Source organism: Falco naumanni, chromosome 2, assembly GCF_017639655.2.
Source record: "Falco naumanni isolate bFalNau1 chromosome 2, bFalNau1.pat, whole genome shotgun sequence".
In the NCBI taxonomy this organism is placed as follows: Eukaryota; Metazoa; Chordata; class Aves; order Falconiformes; family Falconidae; genus Falco; species Falco naumanni.
In genome coordinates, this window is record NC_054055.1 from 77,896,068 (window position 1) to 77,918,754 (window position 22,687).

Below are 22,687 nucleotides of genomic sequence, written 5' to 3' on the forward strand. Positions count from 1 at the left end.
AGCACGCAAAACGAACAACCTAGTAATGCTCAGAATTATCTATGTATTCCCTAAAAATGTAAAGCATTTTTGCTTATTTATTATGTAAAACAAAACTGTTAAAATGTTAAATAAAATCCCGTAGCCAAAGGAAAATTGAGTTGGATTTCCTTTTAACAGAAAACACAGGCTTTCACAAAGAATAGTGTTGCATATTTGAAATTTTATTTCACTTGTAATATGTACTATACTTGACCGTTAATGTACTATAAAATACAAAGATTTTTTAAATTTATTGTATTTTAGCCACATTGCATTTTAAAGGAAAATTCTTGGAGAACTGAAAATAACACAGAATCGTTAATGAAACATGCTAATGCAAGATACTCAAACATGACATTAGTTTACAATTCTTCCCTGCAGTGCTTTTTTCTCAATCATCTGTTCCATGGCGCAGCCTGCAGCACGCCATCATTTTTTGACCTCTGTGCTTTCCTCAGTTCAGATTTAATTTCTTTGGTGTCTGATCAGTGTGGTGCATCACTGCAGTAACTTACGCATGCAAATGCTTTTATCAAACCAGTTACCGCCAGGAATCAGCCCTTTGTAGCACAAATCTTTTTCATAGCAGATATTAAAAGCACTTCAGTGTGGGTTTTTTTTGTATTTTTTTGTATAAAGCTACGGTATATTCCAAAGCAGTTGCAGAGAGTAATTTTTTAGACTGCTGATGTTTTGTAGCTGAATCAGAAAAAGCAAAGAAAAAAAAAAAAAAGTTGTACAATGAAGCTGCCCCAAAAAGAATTACAGGCTTTATTATTTCTAGGTAATAGCCCTTGATTTGTTGGATGTATTTTTAAAAATGCTCTGAAGTCTTATAAAACCTTTTACTAGAAGTGAGATGTACTGTTTGAACTCCTAAACATTAACTGCATTGCTGCTTTTTCAAATCTTTGGAAACAACATCAGTGCTGACTGGACACAACCCGCTTACTCTTTCTGAACCCACCTGCGCTGCAGAAGTTCTCCCATCAATAAACAATCTCTGCAAATATTTTCACAATGTGTAATGAGAAATGTTATAACAGAGTCCAGGAGGAAAAAACGAAGTCACAGAAATACGGACATTGCAATAGAAGTTTTTTGAAAGCACTTTAACAAGAAAATAGTTTGATACAGCATCAGCCTCACAATGGAAGAGGTGTTTTACTAATCTGGACAGTTGAATGAAATGAAACATTTTCAGTGCATTACTTCTGGGTCTGGAGTCATCTGATTCTCTCCATACCTATGTCCAGAGACACTCTACACCACATTCATCTGTCCGACAGAAACAGCAATAATAACAATGACTTTCATACAAAAATGTGGTTTTCTGGGTGTGCCAAGTTTGCCATAAAAAGAGTAAGACTCCTGGCTGTGCTCCTCATCCACCTTAAGGTGACCGTGGCACAGGCAGGTCCACTGGCTTTCTTGACAGGAAGAGCTGCTGGTCAGAAGGACCTGAAGGAGCTGCTCACCATGCAACGGGAATTTTCTTTATGAAGTTCTTTGGTTCTTCTGAAGGAAAGGTCAGGTTTGCAACAAACACTTTATCCAACTCAAAGCTGTTTCCTCAAGACAACAGGTAGGTTTATACACACAGAATAGGCCACTAAAAGGTAGAGGCAAAGCGGTGCCTTCCCACAGCACCTACCTACGCTCTGACACATCCACACATGGTTAGTTCTCATTTGCAAAAAAGGAATTTCAATGCTAAGGTTTCTTCCCAATGCAAAAAGTTTCGGAATAATCTTACAACTCAAAGTGAGAACTGAACAAGCTTTCCATTACGAAGGTTATGAAAAAATCCAAAAGGAACAACAGCAACCAGAAAATATCGCAGCACTTCACTATTAAAAAATCCATCTGCCTGCTGCTCAGACACCATGGTAGCGTAGCTGAGTGAGGGTCTGCAGTCCATTCTGCCCTTCGCGCAGGAACATGTCATTTCCCCCTCTTCATTCTTTTACAGTACTTGTCCCTAGTGAAGGGAGAGTGTGTTTTAAGGAAGCAGTTTAAGTCAAAACCTGATGCATAACCTGGTGGTTAAAAAGCAATCTCTACACGCACTCATCAGTCTGGAATATGAGCGAAATCAAAGTTGCTTCCTACAGGCACACAGTAGCAAAACAGAGACAGTGTTTTGGCTACAAATACTGGATTGAGATCTAAATTTTTGTAAAACTCTGTGGCTGGCAAAAACAGTACCAGAGCTATGCTTTCTGCAGCTGACCTGCAGCGCCATGCATTGCTCATAAGCTGCTTGAAGGAAAAGGTAGAAAAAAAGTGGAAGATGCACAAGGAAAACGTGAGTGTGCGTATGAGCACACACACATTTTTTATATCTGTATACATAGACAGTTTCTTCTTTTTATTTAAACTTTACTAACTCAGATTCAAGTTTCATTTGATTATAATATACATCAGTATTTGATTCTGAAAGAAAGTTAGTTGCCAAAAGTTAACAGCTCGAAGCAGTTTTGAAAGCATCTGGTGGGAAAAAGCAAAAGCTGGTGTCATGTGTATCATTTTAACTATGCCAATTAACAGCTGTCTCCACTCCACTGTATAGTTCTATGAAATATTGGTGGGCAATCTCACATGATGCAGATCGTGGGGGAAAACAAAACACCAGGGTACAGACAACCAGACAGACCATCTACTGTGATACGGAACATAAAATCCTAAATGTAATAGGGACAACTTAATTTCTAGCACTTGCTGCCAAACCACCTAAAGCCTAATATGCGAGGATTACTCTAAATTACCATTACAGACTAGTTTCTTTGTTTTAAGACTTCTTGGCTTTGTAACTGAAACAATCTACTAACATGTTCAGATCGTTTATGAGGTGAACTTTAACCTAAAAAACCCATTTCTGGCTAGTAGACAGAAGTCCTTTGTGGAAACAATTTGGCTGATCCACCTTCAGTAGGGGCATGGTAATACAGTAAGCTGTGCTGCCCACTGGAGGAAATGAAGCTGGCCACATCACACCTATGACAAACTTTTCATTTGCAGGGAACTGTTTGAAGTGCTGTGGTGGCCAAGCCTCCTGGTGCAAATTCGTCTTGCTCAGGAGAAAAGCCTGACAAGCTGCCATTGCACGGAAGCTCCCACATGCCTGCTTCACCACGTTTTCCACTCATGACGAAGCTGTCACACCTAACCTGGAACTGTGCAGCCAGCCCCCAAGGCAAGCTGCTTTCAGGTCAGCAGGTGTTACATCTCTTGCTGTAATGGTTAGCAGCAAAACCAGATGTCCTGCTTTGGGAAAGGGGGTGACAACAGAAACAATGGAAGAGAATTTGGACCCAGTTTAACTGTATGTTTTCTCTTTTTCACTATAGCAGTTGTTTATGGTAGGGATTTTAAGAGCTGGGCATTTTCTCTTACTTTTTGCTTAATTTCCTTGCTATTACAATAGAGTTACTATTAAATTCTAAACTACTTAGGACTTCCCTCTCCTGACATGGATTCTACAATTACCTGGATAAGAAGATTGCAACTAGGTGATACGCTACTCCAGCGGGCTATTCTTATGGCGGCTAAAGCCTCTTGGAAGACTACGATTCAAAGGAGATACGAGACGATTTATTCAGATCCAATTGACTAAGAAGAGCAGAGTACAACTAATTTGGATAACTAACGACAGTTCTTAAGTGCCGATGGAAAACTCTCCAAAAACTCAAGGCAGCCATGACAGAGTTACACACCTGAGCCCAAAGCACAGGATGGTAAATTGTTGCACAGGCCCCCATGGAGAAGAACCACATCAGCAAAGCTCTATGCTTAGACCTGAATTTAAACACAGTGCTAATCCCAGTAATTCAGAAATGTATGATGAACTCCTCCAGCTGTTTCCACTGCAGACAATGCATAAACCATAAAAAGACACAGTAAAAATGTAAATATTGTACTGCATTGTGCTGAAGTCCAATAAAAACAGAGACACAAAAAGGAAATATTTAGCCACTTTGGTTTCTCAAATAAAGTGTGTAAATAAAGAGAAAGTTCTGTTCCTTGCAAAGTATTCCTTTGCAATCAGGCCACTTTTAAACAACTGATGCTTACAAAAAAGTCAACATAGATGCGTTTTATTGTGCTAAAGTACAATAAAAACACAGAGACACAAAAAGGAAATATTTAGCCACTTCAGTTTCTCACAGTGTGTAAATAAAGAGAAAGTCCTGTTAATTGTAAAGTATTCCTTTACAATTAGGCTGCTTTTAAAGAACTGATGCTTACAAAAATATGTCAACACAGATGTGTTTTAAAGTTAATATGAAAGAATAAAGGCCTTCAGCAATGAGTTAACTACTTCTTCTCAACTGTTGAAGTTATCTGTGTCTAAGAACAAAGATGTCAGAAAATCAGAAGGAAAAAAATCAAGCTATCAACTACCCTCTCCACCTTTAAACAAGTTTAGCTGCTTGGTGCCAAATACTAAAGAGCCCCTCTTTGCGCTGAGGGGACTGTTAATGAACTCTGAGGACTATGAATACTTTGGGACTATGAGGTTTCTCAGCATGTCAAAAGAGTTGCCGTCTGGGCGCACAGAGTCTACACCCTTGCCTTCTTCATGAACTTGAAGGAATCCATAATCATCTATCCCAACTATCCACGCAATCGGGCCCTCCTCGCTGTAGAGACGGACTTGCTTGCCACTGCAAATAAAGAGAACCAGATGGTTAGGAATTAATTGGTGGACACTGCACAAACAATTAAAAATAGCTTAGAGGACTAATGTCTAGCAGAATATTTTTATTTCCCACTTCAATTGCTCTTTATAGAGTATGATTTTTAGCAGCATTTTCTACCTTCTTTAATTCCTTTCTGTGGAATTAACAGAGTTGGAGTTAATCCAAACAATCTATTTTTTTTATGAAAGATGTGAGTACAACAGCTTCATCGCTAGCTAAACAAATCATTCCCAATTCCCTTTGTTTTGAGATGACACATGTAAAATACATAGAAGCATTCTTTAACTCACGCTAGTCCATTGATTTTACTATATGCTATTTTTATCCTCCCTTAAAAAATTACATCCTACTTGGGAGTATGTTTTAATTAAGTCGCTAGTATTAAAGGCAATCTAGTGAAAAAAGACAGAGCATTCAAGAGTTCTTTCCAACTTTTTTAAAAGAAAGTTTGAGAAGAACATTACACTTACCTATGTATCCAGTACTTGTAGTAACGAGGAAGAACTCCGTTAGGCCCTTTCTCCTGAAAAATATCTATAAGCCTCTCCAGCATAGTTACAGTCCTTGCAATAAGACAGTCTGCAGTTAAAGGCTTCAGCTTTGTCCCCTCTTCCTTATTAAATTTTGTGATGAGATCATTGATGCATATGGTGGGGTTGCTGTTATTCACATTAAAGCCAAAGCCTGAAGAAGACAAACCAGAAGAAGAGGACAGGATCTGTTAAATACACACGCTTTATTACTGCCAGAAAGTCAGTACTTTATTCAACTGCTTGATACAATTATCTCTAAGTACGTTTCCAGTAGCTGCTTTTCTTCAGTCTTACAACTTCAGATCTTCCCAGTTGTGTAATTACAAATCTCAGTCCAGATTCTACTTGTTCCTTGCCCTTAAAATGCCTCCTCAGAACTGTAGAAACAAATCCAGTGCAGTCTTTCAACAACACACCATCTTATCAATGAGGTTTAGGAAGATGGGAAGTGGTAACTTGCATGTCAGTTACAATAACATCAATGTGAGAAATTCTTTTACTCCCTGGAAGCTGACAAGTCATTAGCTAATTGAGAGTAAATCATTAATCATACTCTAAGACGGAGTTTTATCTTTCAGTCTAAAATTTAATCAAGAGACCTCTCTGTTTACTAGAATTAGCTGATTGCATTTCCTGAAAATTAAGCCTCTTCACTCAGTTGATAAGCCTTGTTTGGCTTGAAGATTTAATTTTGCCATGTAAGACTTCAGTTTGTTTAATCTATCTTAGTATACAGCATATCCTTTAGAAACCTCAAGTCTCTCACTGAGATTTCTCCAGCTAGAATAATGTTGGCTGAACGCCTTTCTTATTTAAATATGGCTCTTGGGGCCTTTTTTGCAGCCTGCTGAAACAGGCTTCGAGGGATGCAAAGAAATATATTGTATTACCTGTCTATTTTTTTCTCCTAATAATTTGGATTTTTCTTTCCTCAGATATTTGGGATAAAACCCCTGCCTGCCAATCAGGTTTAGACATGATACGTCTCCATCTGCAAGAAGGTCCAGATGCACTGTTTTGTAAATTTGCTATTAATGAGATTATTCATATATGGAAGTAATTTGTATTAACTACGAGAAGGATCTCCTCAGCGAAGAGGAGTTTTTTACTTTTAACTAGTCAGAGAATGCATGCAAAGAAAGCCACAGCGATCAATACATCAATCCTACAGAAATGAGGTGAACTGTATTATTGGAAAGAGAGAAAGGAAAAAGAACTGGGAAGTATAATGTGCCATGCCAGCAAATCCCAACTCAGCTGTTTACACCCAAATACAGTATAAGTGAAGAGAAAGTGACTGGCCATTAAGCAGTGATTGGTATTGTCAGGGTGCACAGCAGGGCCTTGGAGACCCTCTGCAGGCTCAGGACACTCAGGCTTGTATGTATGGAGATCACGACTTCGCAATCCAAAAATTGAAACGGACACGAAAGACGTATCGAGAAGGACCCAGGGATAAATGCGGTGGCAAAAATGTAGCCAGTTAATTTGAAAAATATTAGGTGCTCAGGACTCCTAGGACATCTCTGCATTGCCCATGCGAGAAGAGTGAAAAATAAACATTTAGCACTGATCTTGCAGTGTGCTGATGTGGCTAATACATCTTCCAGTTCTAGAACCAGCCCTGCCTTCAGCATCTCAGCATCGGCACACTGTCCGGGCATGCCTTAGCTGCACACACACAGAGGCAGACAGAGCTTTTGCAGGTCAAGCGTGTTGGCTGTCCCTTGCATTCCACTTGTGTTTGGCTGCCTATGTCTGTTCTGAGTCTGGTCCTCACATTAATGAAGTATATTCTTCTGCAGAACTCTTCTTCCAAAAGTCTTGCAAGAATTAAGTTCTTTTAAAAAATATTTTTTAAAAAAACATGTTTAAAAGTATGAACATGAACTGCGACATTTGTGAGGCCTTGAGCACACGGTACAGGTGAAAAGGCAGGTTTGTGTTTCACCTTACTCTTCTCAGGTACTTCTCAGATCAGTGAAGCCATGCAGACGATCTTTGATTTTGATCATTACCCTCATATATGGGACACTCTTCATGAGTACCATGTAAACAGTGAGGTAAGGAATCTGCATGACTGTAGAAAGGGGATGATGCATCTGGCTTACCTTTCCTGTTGTGGAAGTCTGATCTCATTGCTACTACTATTACAAGAAGTTAGATGTCATGAGTTACCCCTACTACTCTCAGTGACATACATCACTGAAATGATGGAAAAGATCCTTGGACTAGTATGTGGCTAGTAAGTTTCAATCTTAGAAGCTTCCAGGTGAATGTTAATGAAAATGTACATCTTTGTATATACCTCAGACCGAGATGACTCCTATGGACGTCAGAGAGAATGCATACAGAAAGTTTCCATTTGAATTTGAATGTTTTGGTGTTTAGGGTAAGAAACATAAGGTACAAAACAAATATGTAATGTGCAAAGAGATATTTGATAAGATGAACTACTTTCAGAGCCATTTTTGCTTTTCTTGTCTTAACCAGAACAGCCTCTGGAAAAACATATGGAAGCAGTAAATGGTTGACGGGGCACAGAGAGGCTTTTTAAGTGTCTCAGTGCAACTTCCATTCTGTACATGTAGATTATTTACAAAATGAGGATATAACAACTGAACAGAAAATTTAACAGCTGGGCATGTTTCACAGAAGGAGGTGATGACTACTTCAAGTGTTGTGCTTGTTCACACCTTAAAATTTACAGCACCTTGACAGAAATGGTATCATACCCACACTCTCTTTGCAAGATACTTCACTTATCTACTGTGCTACATTCAAATACAAACCAAATATTATAATCGTCTTCTTTAACCTTTTAGACCTAGTAATTAACTTTCATTTAATTTTTTAGACATAGCAGAGATAATTACTTTTGGAACCAGAACCTAGAGCTCTGCTGCCGCGCTTCTAAGCATGACTGACAGTTCTGGGCTGCTGCTGGCTATGGGAAAAAATTACCTTAACAAATAGCAGGATGATTATCAGACTTGAGATGATAAAAACATCTCCATACTTACCTGTGCACCCAAATGTCTTAATGCACTGGGACTTGCTGGAGAACACATGTACAGTCTTTCTGAGATTGGCTGTGCTACCTTTTTGGAATCAGCTTTCCAGGTAGACTGTCTCCACAATGAAGAAAGAGATTGCCACTCTTTGCCCCCTGACCCAACCTTCCCAGCCACTTTGCAAATTTTACTTTTTGAGAGAAGTAAAGGTGGTGAGACCCTGGCACAGGTTGCCCAGAGCAGCTGTGGGTGCCCCATCCCTGGCAGTGTCCAAGGCCAGGCTGGATGGGGCTTTGAGCAACCGGGTCTGGTGGCAGGTGTCCCTGCCCATGGCAGGGGGGTTGGAACCAGATGATCTTTAAGGTCTCTTCCAACCCAAACCATTCTATAGTTCTATGATTCTATTAAAGTGATTAATTAATCAAATAATTACATTGCTGCTCCACTAGTAATACTCCAGTTTCTAGAAACTTATCAAAAGAAAAACATTATGAATACATTTCTAAAGGATGAAAGGAGAAATTAAAACATTACTCTGTGTTTGCAGCTCTTTTTCTCCTGATTTAAAAGACATGTTCTAAAGAACATGTTAAATAAACCGTTTGTCATGTTGCAAACAAAAAAAGCAAATTGAAAAAAATGGATACATTTTTCAATATATTCTACTAGTTTTGCAATAGAACAATGAGGAGATTTTCCCTCTCTCCTGTAATGCTCTTTCTTTGAACTCTACTACAACTGCCCAGATGCTTGCATTTACATTTTCCTTGTCAAGCATATGGAAATATTAAGAAGAATGAAAACATTTACTTTCTGTGTTTCCTTTTGATTTAATATTGTGCTTTATTTCCTTATGCCTGCTGTCACTATTTGTTCTTGTCCTTATCATCTGAACTCATAAAGACATTAATAAAAAGTTTATTCAGAAAAAAAAGAGTATAGGAAAGCTTGAAAAATAGACATTTACCAATAAGCATATGAAATGTTGTTTCAATAAGTGTAGAGTTTACCAGAACTCCACCAAGTTTCATAACATCGCTGTAGTAAATATCATTTGGCCATTTTACTCGCAGGTCAATATCCTAAAGAAACAAGAACATACATTTAGAAACACTTTTGTTCTTTGATACATGTTTCATTCACCACACCATATTCTATAGTTTCTCTACCTCTTTGCCACACTAAATATGATACTGTCAACTACTCTTCACAATAAGAACCTGCGTACGTGCTTCACAAATATTACTGAAGAAGTCACATTAACATGGGTACATGGTTTACTAAGGAGGTTGGCAGCTGTTAGAGACAAGTATCAATTTATTTAAAAAACAAATGAAAAAAAATTATGGCAGATAACAAAGAATGACCAAAAGGGGGACTAAAGATACTAGAGATTTTCAGTCTCCAATTGTGAGGTTTTATAGAATTCATTTCCTTCATTCACAAGTACTTGTTAAAGATTTAAAAGATCTATTCGAGAAAGCTGCAAACTGTGGCAGCCACTGTGGCTCACTGCTGATAAACAATCAGGGTAACCCTACAATAACATCGACACTGTATTTGAGGATCCTTGCAGAAACCAGACAAGACGACAACGACATCTTGAATTTCAGAAAGGAAATTTAGCAGACAGGAGAAATTCCAGTTCACAACTATGTAAATACTTCAGTAATGTCCTAAATATATTCATGCTTTCGGCAGCTACGCTCAGGCAACGCCATGGAGCTGGAAACACAAACTCTGCTGTGTGACACCATTCCAGCGCAATAGAGAAGTTTTTGTTGAAACCACAGAACTGAACTGAACTTTGCACCGGCTACTTAAACACAAAAAGAAAGCAAATGTGCTTCCTGTAGTTTGAAAAACTGCATATGACTGTGTCCCCAGAGGCAAATTATGGGAGGTGCTCCAGGACTACAAGAGTCGCATTCCCTCCTATTGTAGATTATGAAATCCCTTTACAGGATGTGTGAAAACTGCACCTGGGTCCATGTCTACTTTCCTGACAGATTTAAAGGCCAGAGAGGAGTCCATTACACGTACATTGACAGGAAATACTACCTGATTTTGCTATCAAAACATTCTAAGAGAGAGTATCACCAATTCATATTCATTATGGAAAACAACTCTTCGCACCGGGAAAAGATTTATAGAAGACTCTTGAGACACGGGAAGTATGACACAGTTGAACAGTATTATCAGTGTTAAGAGATCTTCCAAAGAGCTATTCAGTAGATCTTACTTAAGGAGAACATACACCTGTAAGACACCAAACACTAGCTCTGCAACGGAAGTGACAGCAAGCATGAAGAACTACCAAGTCAACTGGATGTTCTCATGACGTAAACCCCACAAGAGAGACCTTGCCACAAAATGGAGTAACAAGGTACTGCACAACTATCTACATACCAAAGAAACAACGCGTTTCACAAAATATGCTGGAAATGGAGCACATTCTTATCTTCATTTACTAAAGAGAGATGCCTGCTGTCCTCAGAATGGGAAAGCAACTCATTCTCTTGATACAAGACCCACCTGCATTTGCAGCACTAACATCTAACAGTAAAACTTCCAACTCAGCGGTCAGATTTTCTCTGCAAGGCCCCAGAACAAAGGCCTCCGTTGCTGCCTGTTTAGCACAGTTAACATTCATGGCAATCCTAAAAATGACAACTGGCTCATAAGCTGAGACACAGGTATTTAGGATTTCTGAATGGAAATCCTGAAATGGACTTTGAGCGTGGCGAACAATGTTAGAGTGTGTTAAAGTATTAGTAAGATTCTGACATACACACAGGGAGGTATGGAAATTTGGAGGAGAGAACGAAACCTCATCTATAGATCTGCACATTTTCTATAGCTACTGCAGTGTGTATGGCATAGATGTTCATCTGACATAAAGAAAAGCCCTGTGTTACCCAAGTCTAAAGGGGAAATTTAAGAATGGAGTTTCTGATAAAACTTTGAATTTCCTTGATTTAACGTACTTCAGTCCAGACCCTTAACGGTGGTTTCACCCATTGTCTAGGGTGGATGGACTACCAAAGAGATTCAGTAGCTTTGTCTTGGTTAGAGCCAGCTATGTATTATACATGTGCTATACACAGTACATATATTATTGATGCATACCATTTCTATATTAATATTTAGTACCTCAGTCACCTTTTGCCTCCCAAATAGAGTAAAATAAAAAATGCCACAGTATACCAGGGTAGGCGTACAGAAGCAAAACCACCTCCATTCATAAATTAACTCCTTCCCCAGTCAGACTCATATTTTATAAAACTAACTCTTGTCCCTTCTATTTTAAATGGTTAAATTATTCACTCTAGCCAAATATTTTATATTGCAAATTTTAGCCCGAAGCATTTTGTTTTCATAGTCAAGTTATGAAGCACTGAAGTTAGAAGGTTTTAATAGAATGGCTGACAGACCCTAAACTACAGCAAAGCTACTGGGTGCCACTATAATAAAGTTCATGTGTAAATGTGTATAAGTCATTGATTTTCTGTAATATAGGAAACATATGCTTTAGTTAACTACTTCTGTAAAATACCAAAGTTTTATAGTTAGCAAATATTAGGAAATGGTAACATTAAAAGGGAGATATATGGGGTGAGGAAGAAGACTGGTTCTTCATTTTAATACTGATGACAGGACACTTGATTCCCTCTTGAGAGCAATACTCCTAAGTTCTTGCTTTAGAAATCAGTTTTCAAACTTAAACAAGGGTTGGAAAAATCCTTTAAAAGGGATAAAGTGACCACTGAAACAGCACCAACAAAAAAAGCAGAAAAGGATTTGTCAGTTTTATTCATTTTTCCCTCCTCCCTCTTCCCCAACTACTTCAAAATCAAAACAAATTAACTCAATTGTTAGACAAACAAAATTGACATTTTCTTTACTGCTGAAGACTGAGTCTTAAGTTTCGTAAGATGATGAGTGAAATGATCATAGTATACTTGATCAGATCAGTAAAAGACAGTATTCATCATATGTACACTAGATTTCTTATATAAATAAACAAGCATGGATGAAGGTTAAGTTTACCACTATATTAGTGCTGAAGAACTATATTATGCATTCAGACATTCTACACACAGAAAACATAGTTAAAATTTGAATTTAATGAAAATCGAAACAGGAATTTTGAGATAAATTAGAATGACATACCTCATATCCTGGTATTGATCTAACTGATTCTACCACTGCCAAGGACACCAGGTGTTGAACAAAAGGAATTCTCTGGCCCAGGCTGGAATATAGAGGAATGGCGATATGTAAAGTGGATAGTGCACAGCCCACTGGACTGAGCCAAACGTTTCCACCACGACCTGGGGAGGGAGAGAAAAAAAGTTGACTTCAAATCAAGAAGAATATATTTATAGAAAAGATCACTTTTTAAATGTAGATAGCTACAAAAGAGAAAGATTCAGTAGTATCCACCCAAGAATCTACCATAAGTCCTGTAATGGAGTCTCCAAACTAATCTTGAAATAAAAACGGTTGTCTTTAAAAAAGACTTTGTCTTTAAAAAAACCTACAGGTTGTTTAATGGGGATGCTGCTACCCAGTTTCCTAAAATGTCCTAAAGGACTTGCTTCCAGGATTGTCCTGTTATCTGATAACATACACATTTCAAAAAATCTTGCTTCGTTTACGCGAAAGAGTATTTGTGAAGATGCACTGTGGGCATCTAGAAATCCATCCACATTGTGAATCAACTTGACACAAGCTAGATCTGTATCAAAAGCCAGGTTAACCACCTCCATGTAGATCTGTGCTCATTAGAGCTTATTAGAACTGGACACTGTGTTCTTCTAATAAAACGAGTGTGGCTTTTAAATCAGTGCTAGCACCTTCCTGGGAAAGGGACAGAACTTGCTTACATTTATTTGCAAAAGATTGTGAAAACCCCCATGTCAGTTAAGGCATGTCCTGCAGACTCAAGAAACCTCTGTCTCAGAGCAAGTCAAGACTCAGTCTTGTTCTTGTTAAGTCAGAAAGGAGTTCTGATTTGGAAGTCTGACTTGTATTGCACTAAATGTAGTGACGGCAGTTTCCATGACCGGGGAGACTTTTTGGCAGAATCTAGAAGACCACTAAATCATTTCTGCAAAAGCCACCAAACATCCTGAAAATGTTTACTTTGGTCTCAATTAACTTAGGTTTTGAGTTTGAATGCACAGTTCACATGGGAGGAGAAGAGGACACAATTATTCTATATGTTATATTATCAAAACCACTCATAATAAATGTTTAAGGCAGCTAGGTGACATTGAAATGCCTTATTTCATATGCTTAATACACATTTATTATCACTACAAGGAAACTCACTCACCTTTCCCTTCTGTTTGTCGAACAGCAATTGCTATTAAACCCATCTCCTCAGGCAACTTGAACATTAACCTGCCAATTAGGAAAAAAAAACAACCCCATGCTTATCAGCTGGAACACTAAGCTACATTCAAGAAAATCTAGGCTTAAGTATCAGGTAATATTTTATGTTAACATTGCACTACCATTTATCCGTTTTCAGTTAACATTTATTCTTGACCAAAAAGCATTAGAATATTAAAATAAGATTAACTGAAAAATGATAAAGTAAAACATTACTACATCTATTACACTGGGAAAAGTTATAGCTATAGTTCAATTAAGGTGCCTTCTGATAACATATGTTTTCTTGAAGTGCTTATTCTTTGCGTGTCACTATCTTCACTAAGTGACAACTAGCAATTCTAGACATTTGTTTCTACTTACAGCAAATTTTTGTTCATACTACAGAATATAAGAGCAGCAGTTTCTGATTATTTAGAAAACCAATATGGTGGCAATAAAGCAGTTTAAAAGATACACTATCCCCTGAGAACTAATTATGATTTAACTACAGTAAATAAATCTACACCTTCTGAGAACTCTAGAGAACACTGGCTTATTTTAGGCTTGTGTTCTGCTTTTAAAATAGTTTCACTTAAAAGAATACTAACTTTCCTCTGGGGATAAGTAGAAAGAGCACTTTAACACCACCAAATGAGTCAATGCTAGACTTAAAGAAAGAAGAAAAAACCCTACTGTGAGAACTTAGTTCAAGGCACTTTAAACCAGATCTGAACTGTACTACAATCCTCCTCCATTTCACATTTTCAGGAAGAGTTATTTAACAGATAAAACATATTCAAGATGTTGCCAGCAAGGTAAACCTAGAAAGTGATGTATAGCCTACAGATCTACTTCTAATATGGCCACAAATGTCACATTGTTCATTCATATAAAAGCAATTTTGTCTTGGAGATAAATGCAGTCCAAATCAACAAAGAGTAGTATTTAAAACTATTTCCTCTGAATTTCATATATGTATGAAAGGTGTTTCAAATTCTGCAATCAAGCCAGTATCCTTGGGCAGCAAGGACCAGCTGCAAGCAGAAGTGTCCCCCCAGCTGCCCACAGCACATGTCTATGCAAGCAACAAGCTAAGGAACTATCCATCCCTCCTGCCTTGCAGGCTGAAAAGCAGGGCTTCAGTAATGCTTGGCGCTGTATCAGTAGTGAAACGCACGTAGGAACCCAAAGGTTTCAGAATACCCTTCAAATAGTTCAATTGCCTTTCATGATGATCAAAATGGGGAGGTTATTGGAAGCCTCAAGCAAAGTCTGGACCACAAATGCCTTCGCTAATTAGAAATACTTGAACCCAAACTGGCAGAAGCCATAAACAAGCTCCACGATGTTTTCCCACATTAATTCTGAATCAGTGAGACATTGTCAAAAAGCAATAGCCAGAAGATCTTTTTGCTAGTCCCCTTGCAGTTCACATGAAATACAACTCATGAATTCTTTCCTTTGGGCCCTATGGATTATACACTGAGACCAGGCACACCTATTTACCACCAACATTTAACGTTTAAAAAAAGCCTCTTCTTATGCTGGGACCTAGGGGGAAAACCCTCCACAGCTCATGAGGCTTCAGCCCCGTCTTCTGGGAACAGCATGATTTCAGTTACAACACCAAGTTCATGGTTTCGCAACACAAAAATCTAATTTAAATTTGGAAGCACCGTTTGGAAGAGATTACAGGTTTGTTGAAATACCCTGACTTCTGTTACTTCTCCATTGACATATTTGCTTTTAAAGGGGTGGGGGGGGGAGTCATTGTTGCCATGATGGGAGGAAAAATCAGAACAGGAAAAAAGTTAATTATGAATCCAAAACACAGGCTTCTAGAACAAAGAGATATGATTAACAGAACATATGAATGTAGCTATTAGAGGCTTGGCAGCAGGTAACAACATATTAAACGCAGAGACCGAGTTTGTACTTTTAAGGGCCATAATGGTCACAACATGGGGAAGTTGTTAATACCCAGACAGATACAGCAAGAGACAGATAGATTTATTTTTACTACTTCCTGAGATTCTGCTGGAATTACTATGAAGCCTATGCTAATAACCTTCCCCCCACACAACAGCCTCCTCAAACTTCAGAGCTTTGAAAACTGTGTGTGCTTGTTAGTCTTTTTCTGGGAGAAACAACTTGGATTTTCTTTGCCAGAAAAGAGTAACCATACGTGCACATTTTTACATATTGACTTCCCTTCTTTTCTTTCAACTTAATCAGCTGCACATTTAACAATTCATTTTTTCTGCAGAGCAACTTAATCACAGTGCCCACCACATTCTCCCCCCAAAATTTTTTCCTTCAAGAAATTCTCTGTTCTCTTCTGTGCTCTTTAACTAACTTGCTCTACATATTAAGTCAAAAGACCACCCTGAGGTACAAGAGTAGGGAAACATGAAACATCTGAAGACAAATTTACTCATCAGGAAGAATATCAGATGGCACCTATATGACCATAGAAGATGATACTAGAATTTTATGTAAAATTTTCTTTTCTGCTTTGAACATTTTTGTGGTATTTTCCAAAACTTGAACAAGACGCTTTTACTATTCAAGAATATTAAACCGTCTGAAATATTAAGAGAGAGATTCTATCAAAATTTTTTATACAAATACCCTCCCCCCACCGTGCAGTTCATACTACGAATGCTGTCAAGAGTAATAAACAATACTTAATTGTTTTATAGAAATTTCAAGTCTAAGGAGGACTCTGTCTTCATGGCTAGTCAACACAATGACTTTTCTTCCTACATGAATGTAAAATGGGAATTGAAACCACAAAAACTATGTTTGAATAATGTTAACAGTCTGACAACTATAAATTTCATTGATGTTGTGGGTTTAAGATTGAAACTCTCATTAATGCATCCTGCTGTGTTACAGTATTGCAGAGGTATTACAACAGGCAGCATTACATTCCAGATGTTAAAATACCTGGGCACAAGAGGGTAAGTTATGAACAGATTTCTCCCCTCACTTCAAGTTCCTTGCCTGAAAATCTCACTCTCAAATAGCTTGTTTATAGAGCATTACAAAAGCAACATAAAACTCCTTTCAATTATTAGTCAAATGGAAAGGAACATGCCTTTTGACCATTTCCTTACATTATTTTGGACAAAAAGGTGCCCTGAACACTTGCTTTACTACTTTATATCCACTGTTTCTGTCCATTATGTCCAATTTGAAAATGAGCAGTGTGCCTACTAATATTTTTCCTAAACTCTCCTCATCTGCCCTCCACCTCCTTTTCATAGCCCTCAGCTGCATGATGCTGTGTCTCATTCCACACTCTGCATGCTGAATGACCTGCCAGAGGGCATGCTGGACAAGCAGAATAAGTAACTCTCGAGTCCACTCTGCAGACTCCTTGTGGGCAGCATTGATGGGGGTCTCTCCTACCTGGAAACCTGTTTTCAGGAGAACAAGAAAACCTGAAGGAGCTCAAAGATATGGAGGGCATCTGTAAAACAGGCAGTAGACTGTCTGAGAGCTGGTGGGCCATGATCAGAAAAGAAGCCACCAAGAATGACATCATGGTGGGAGTCTGTTACAGACCACCTAATCGGAAGCAGGAAGTGAAAAAAGTCTTTTTGAGCAACTTCAGGGCATCTGCAGATCATGGATCCCAATTCCCATCAGAGACTCCCATCTCCCAGTACCTGCTAAAAGGCAAAGAAAGCATGATGCAAACAATCCCAGCTGACTTGCAGTGAACGCTAAGGACAAGCTCTTAACCCAAATACCAGATGATCAACTGGAGTGATTGATTCAATCTGCTACAAACAAGGGAGTGATGACTGGGGAGGTGGTCACCTGTGGCAGCTTTGGCCATAGCAAACATGAACCAATGCTGAGAGAATCAGGAATGCAAGTAATACAGTACAAACCGTGGATTTCATGACAGCAGAATTCAGTTTATTCAGGGACCTGACAGATGGGATCTTATGAAAGGCAGCTCTGAAGGGCAAGGGCACTCAACAGACCTGGTCTTGAAAGACAACCTCCCACAGACAAAATAAGAGTCCATCACAATACTGAGGAAAAGAAGTTGATGAACAAGGAGTCTGGTATTGCTAAAAAGGGAACTTGTGACTGTAAAAAGAACATGCAAACGAGATGGAAGCAAGGTGAAACACTACTAAGACAAAAAGTAGAAACATTGTCCAGACAAGTAAGGATGATGTTAGGAAAGCTGAAGCTCAACTACGGTAGGTCAGCTACAGTAGAGATTGGCAAGAAACATGGCAACAAGATTTTCTACTACTACATGATAAGAATAAACAAGGAAAATTTGGGGTCACAGCTGACTGAGGCAAAACCACAGCAGACACACATAAGTCTGGGTTACTCAATGCATTCTTCACCCCGGTCTTCACCAGCAAGCTCTCCCAAGCCTTTACACGTACAGACAGGGTTCAAGAACAGAAAATACCAACAGCAGAAAAGGATTGATCTCATAAATCTCTTGAGAAATCTTGACTCGTACAAGTTCATGAGAAAAGATGGGATGCATCTGAGAGTGCTGAGAGAGCTGGCTGATGTTTTCTATCACCACTGTGATGGAGATCAGGGGGAGTCCCAGAAAAATTGAGAAGGGCAAATTTGCTTTGGACAAAAGCGCAAAAATGCAGCCACCTTCACGATGGGCTTTCACAGCATCCTTGTATCCAAGTTTGGCATTATGGTCTAGGTGGATGCACTATCATGTGAGCAAAAAGTGTCTGGATTCTGGGATTGAAAAGTAATGGTTTGTACTCTACCTGTAGGCTGGATTCAACTGCAGTTCCCTAGGGGTTCATCCTGAGGCCTATTCTATGTAATATATTAATATCTTTACCAGTGACATGTAGAAGGAAATGGCATGAACATTAATCAAGTTCGCGAATAACATTGAACTGTGAGGATAACTAAGTACTGGAATAGGATGCCCGGAGAGGCTGCAGAGTATTTCTGTCCTTGGAGGTTTACAAGATCTGACTGGAAAAAGCCCTGAACAAACTGGCCTGAATTCATTGTTGACCCTGCTTAAAAGAAGGAGGTTGGACTAAAGACCTTCAGGAATACCTTTCAATCGGAGGGATTCTTTGACTCCAGGAAATGTGCAGAAACTTGGTATATCTCTGGTGTTTCTAGCTGTCTTTTAAGTTTGGTTGAAATCAGTCAGAAACTAGCCATTAGCTACTAATTACTAAATTAGCAATTTAGCCCAAAGGCTGTTCACTGGGATCGCCTATCCCAAGTAGGATTCTAGATTAAAGTAATTTTCACACTCTCTTACTAGCCCAAATATTTGATTTTATCCATCTTCCACTTTCCATGCAGTATGTTATACATGACCAGGTGCAATATGCAGGCTACCAAAATGTTGACTCACACAACTGAGACAGGTAGAAGAACACCTAAACTCTTTATCCTACTGAGGCTTATTTAAATGATAGGAATCTTACCACTCAGCACTGTCATGACTGCCTACATCCAGCTGGCAAAATACATGCCAGAATACACTATTACATGAACACACACTTCTGTTTTATTAAAAAAATTCATAGCTTCTTTCACTGTAGTGAGTTAGTACACTATATATACACTATAGCAATGTTAGTACAGAAAGGACCATTTAGTGTCAAATTCTCTTTGAACTCCTTAGATACATTAAAGTCCTACGCCAGTGAGAAAAAGCGTAAGGGACTACAATGTCCCAGACTTGTGGAAAACTAACTTGGACTGCTAGTTTCTTGTACCTTACTTCAGTAAGTACTACAAAAAGATTGTCTTGTACTAGTCATTACTTCATCAGCAAGGAATAACCTGTTAATACTATGAATGACATAGGTGAGCAACTTAAACATACTTTGGCTAGTTTATTAGTCTTGAGAGCAGTGCGCTAATAACAACAGTTCCAACAGAACTGCAGTACACAGGAAGACTGTAAGTAGGGCAAAGACATGTGAGTTATTTTTCAGCTGGATCAATGCTGTAATCTGGCTTACCACAAATGAACACTGCTGTTGGCAAAAGGGAAGCAACAGTAAAAGAGGCCAGTGGCTAGAAGGGAAGACTAAACCACCTCTTTTGTACCACCCATGTACTTATCCTTGATTTAAATTACCATATTATGGCCTCAGAATAGTGCATGCTTTGCCTGTGGAATTGCTTTGAGAATCAGGCCTGCTGAACAGGCAGAGCAAAACTCTTACCGTTAAATGCTCATTTTTCCTGCTCACTGCATTTTTCAGCTGGTAATTTTCTTGTCTCTCTATTTTTATACCAGATATTTTATAATTAGTCCTTTGTATATGTTTATAGGCTTTTCCTCTTAAAAAAAAGAAAAAGAGAATTTTAAAACACAGTACCATACAGCCAAAGGTGTCAGGAAACGTACCCAAATGAGAAAGGACTCCAAAAAATTGGTTTGCCAACAAAATGCCAGTAAAATTTGAAACCTGGGTTCAGACACACTGGTAATGTTCCAAAACTGGAAACTTAAAGAACTTCTTTATTCAGTAAATCAGCTTCTCTGTGAATATCATCAAGACCACAAAGTTACAGTAAAGGAGGGAGTTTCCAAGGGAGATGTGAGAAGAGTTTAGGAGTTAAAGATGTTTCAATTTTTAATTTGAAAAGCAAAAACCTCTACTGTTTTGAACAATTGATTTAATTTTTTCCCTATAATAAACAATCTTTTCAATTTATGACCTTTTTTTAATTTGAAAAAGCTACCTGAAGCACACTGAAAAGTTAACATAGGACAAATGGCAACGAAACACATTTCATTAAAAAAATGAAGACCAGTGCCAAGATTTAAGAAACAGAATACTTACTGGAATGCAGTGAAACATATTTATCATAACATGTTAAGAATAGAATCTTCAGAGTGGAATAAAAAGTTATAAACATATTGATCAAAACCAGATCCAACCACTTTTGTCCAAAGTAAAGCACAGTACGGATGCTATAAAAAATTTAAAACATACAGATCAATGCAGCCTGTAGTGATGTCACTTTTAACAGTAATTTCATCACACTTCATTAGATTCACAAGCTCAAGAAGTGGGCCCATTTGAACCTCATGAGGCTCAACAAGGGCAAGTGCAAGGTCCTGCACCTGGGCTGGGGCAATCCCCAGTATCAATAGAGGCTGGGGGATGAAGGGATTGAGAGCAGCCCTGCGAAGAAATAATTAGAGGTACTGGTAGATGAAAATCTGGACATGAATTGGTAACGTGCGCTTGCAGCCCAGAAGGCCAACCATATCCTGGGCTGCATCAAAAGAATAGTGGCCAGTAGGTTGAGGGAGGTGATCCTGCTCCTCTACTTTGCTCTGGTGAGACCCCACCTGAAGTACTGCGTCCAGCTCCGGAGTCCTCAGCACAGGAAAGACATGGACATGTTAAGAGGTGAGTCCAGAGGGGGGGCACAAAGATGATCAGGGGGCTGGAGCACCTCTCCTATGAAGACAGGCTGAGAGAGCTGGGGTTGTTCAGCCTGGAGAAGAGAAGGCTCTGGGGAGACATTATTGTGGCCTTTCAGTACTTAAAGGGGGCTTATAACAAAGATGGGGACAAACTTTTTAGTACAGCCTGTTGCAATAGGACAAGCAGTAAAGGTTTGAAACAGAAAGACAGTAGATTTAGGCTAGATATAAGAGAACTTTTTTTACAATGAGGGCAGTGAAACACTGGAACACGTTGCCCAGAGAGGTGGTAGATGCCTCATCCCTGGAAACATTCAAGGTCAGGCTGGATGGGGCTCTGAGCAACCTGATCTAGTCGAAGATGTCCCTGCTCATTGCAGGGGGTAGCGTTCGACTAGATGACCTTTAAAGGTCTCTTCCAACTCAAACTATTCTATGATTCTATAAGAGTGTACAAGTTCGGTCACTTCTGAGAAGGAAACCTTAAGTGACCCCATACAGTATGGCAAGAAACAACAACATTTCAGTAAGGTGGCAAATCTATTTTTAAATCAGTACCAGATTCACTTGTATGTTAATGCATTGCAAGCATTAGGATCTCAAAAATAATGTGTAGTGATTCTGAATTCATACATTATTACTTAAAGTCACCTCTCAGATAAAATAGCCAACCAAGAACTTTTTGCATACACAGCAATTTTAACTTAATATTCTGGCCAATTTCTAGTCTGGGTAATTACATTTCCTTACAGAAATTCCTCTGTAATTTACTAAGACAGCACTTCATTTCCTGTCTTAAATCATACAGGGTGTTAAATAGTTGCCACATTCCACTGCAGAAGTGATGAGGTTATTCCCAAGTAGCCACTCAAACAGTTAGGCTTAACGTGGAACAAAAGAAAGTGGACATATCGTGTAAATTGAAGTGAGCATGAAAAAGAATTCTGTGTAAGCAGAAGGTAGCTGACCTCCTCTGATCCTTCACAGAGGTTTCCATTGCAGACTGGGAAAAACTGAAGCATTGCAACAAATCCCCACCCACTTCTTGCTAAGTAACTGTAGAAGATCTAAAAAATTAGCAATAATGCTTATTTTCCTTAGATGAATAATTTTCCCTTTATCCTTTTACTATTGCAAGTTTCATTAAAACCAGTCATGCTTAAAATCACAGAAGTAATTTATAGTTCAAAGACTTTGATTTTCTTCTGTGATTTGCTTTTGTTTCTTTTATTTTATGCCTGCAACATATATTGTGCTCCAAATTTAGGCCCTGGTGGTTTATGATAATGGTAATGTGGTTGTCGCTATAAACCTAAGGATGTAGTAAATTTCATCTTCCCAATCCAATGCTAACTGGAAAATAATTTTTTCCCCTCCTCTTTCTAAAGATACACTCAATAGTTTCCCTACACTAAAACAAGAGGTAGCAAATTTTTATGCTGTTGGACATTTCTTGTGGTCTACAGATTAGATTTTACCTTTGGGGGACCTGTTGGTTAGTTTAACATTCTTTCTGAAAAATATTTTTAACGTGAAAAACAGTTAACTAAAATTTCATGCAAATTTCTTTGTTACCACTTTCTTCCTTGGCCAAAAGCATGAGTC

The 22,687-nt window shown here is 38.5% G+C and overlaps 1 protein-coding gene across 3 annotated transcripts in view; it reads right to left on the reverse strand.

Annotated features, from left to right (window-relative positions):
- Nucleotides 1–4,102: 4,102 nt before the first annotated feature.
- HLCS (holocarboxylase synthetase) overlaps nucleotides 4,103–22,687 on the reverse strand; it is a 123,843-nt gene continuing 105,258 nt past the window's right edge. For all 3 annotated transcript variants that reach the window (XM_040585053.1, XM_040585054.1, XM_040585055.1), the window contains 5 exons: nucleotides 13,613–13,680; nucleotides 12,445–12,605; nucleotides 9,239–9,353; nucleotides 5,195–5,408; nucleotides 4,103–4,688 (listed from right to left, as the gene is read on the reverse strand). In XM_040585053.1, the coding sequence (XP_040440987.1) occupies nucleotides 4,517–4,688; nucleotides 5,195–5,408; nucleotides 9,239–9,353; nucleotides 12,445–12,605; nucleotides 13,613–13,680 (730 nt within the window). In that variant the 3' untranslated portion in view covers nucleotides 4,103–4,516. The remainder of the gene's footprint in view (nucleotides 4,689–5,194; nucleotides 5,409–9,238; nucleotides 9,354–12,444; nucleotides 12,606–13,612; nucleotides 13,681–22,687) is intronic.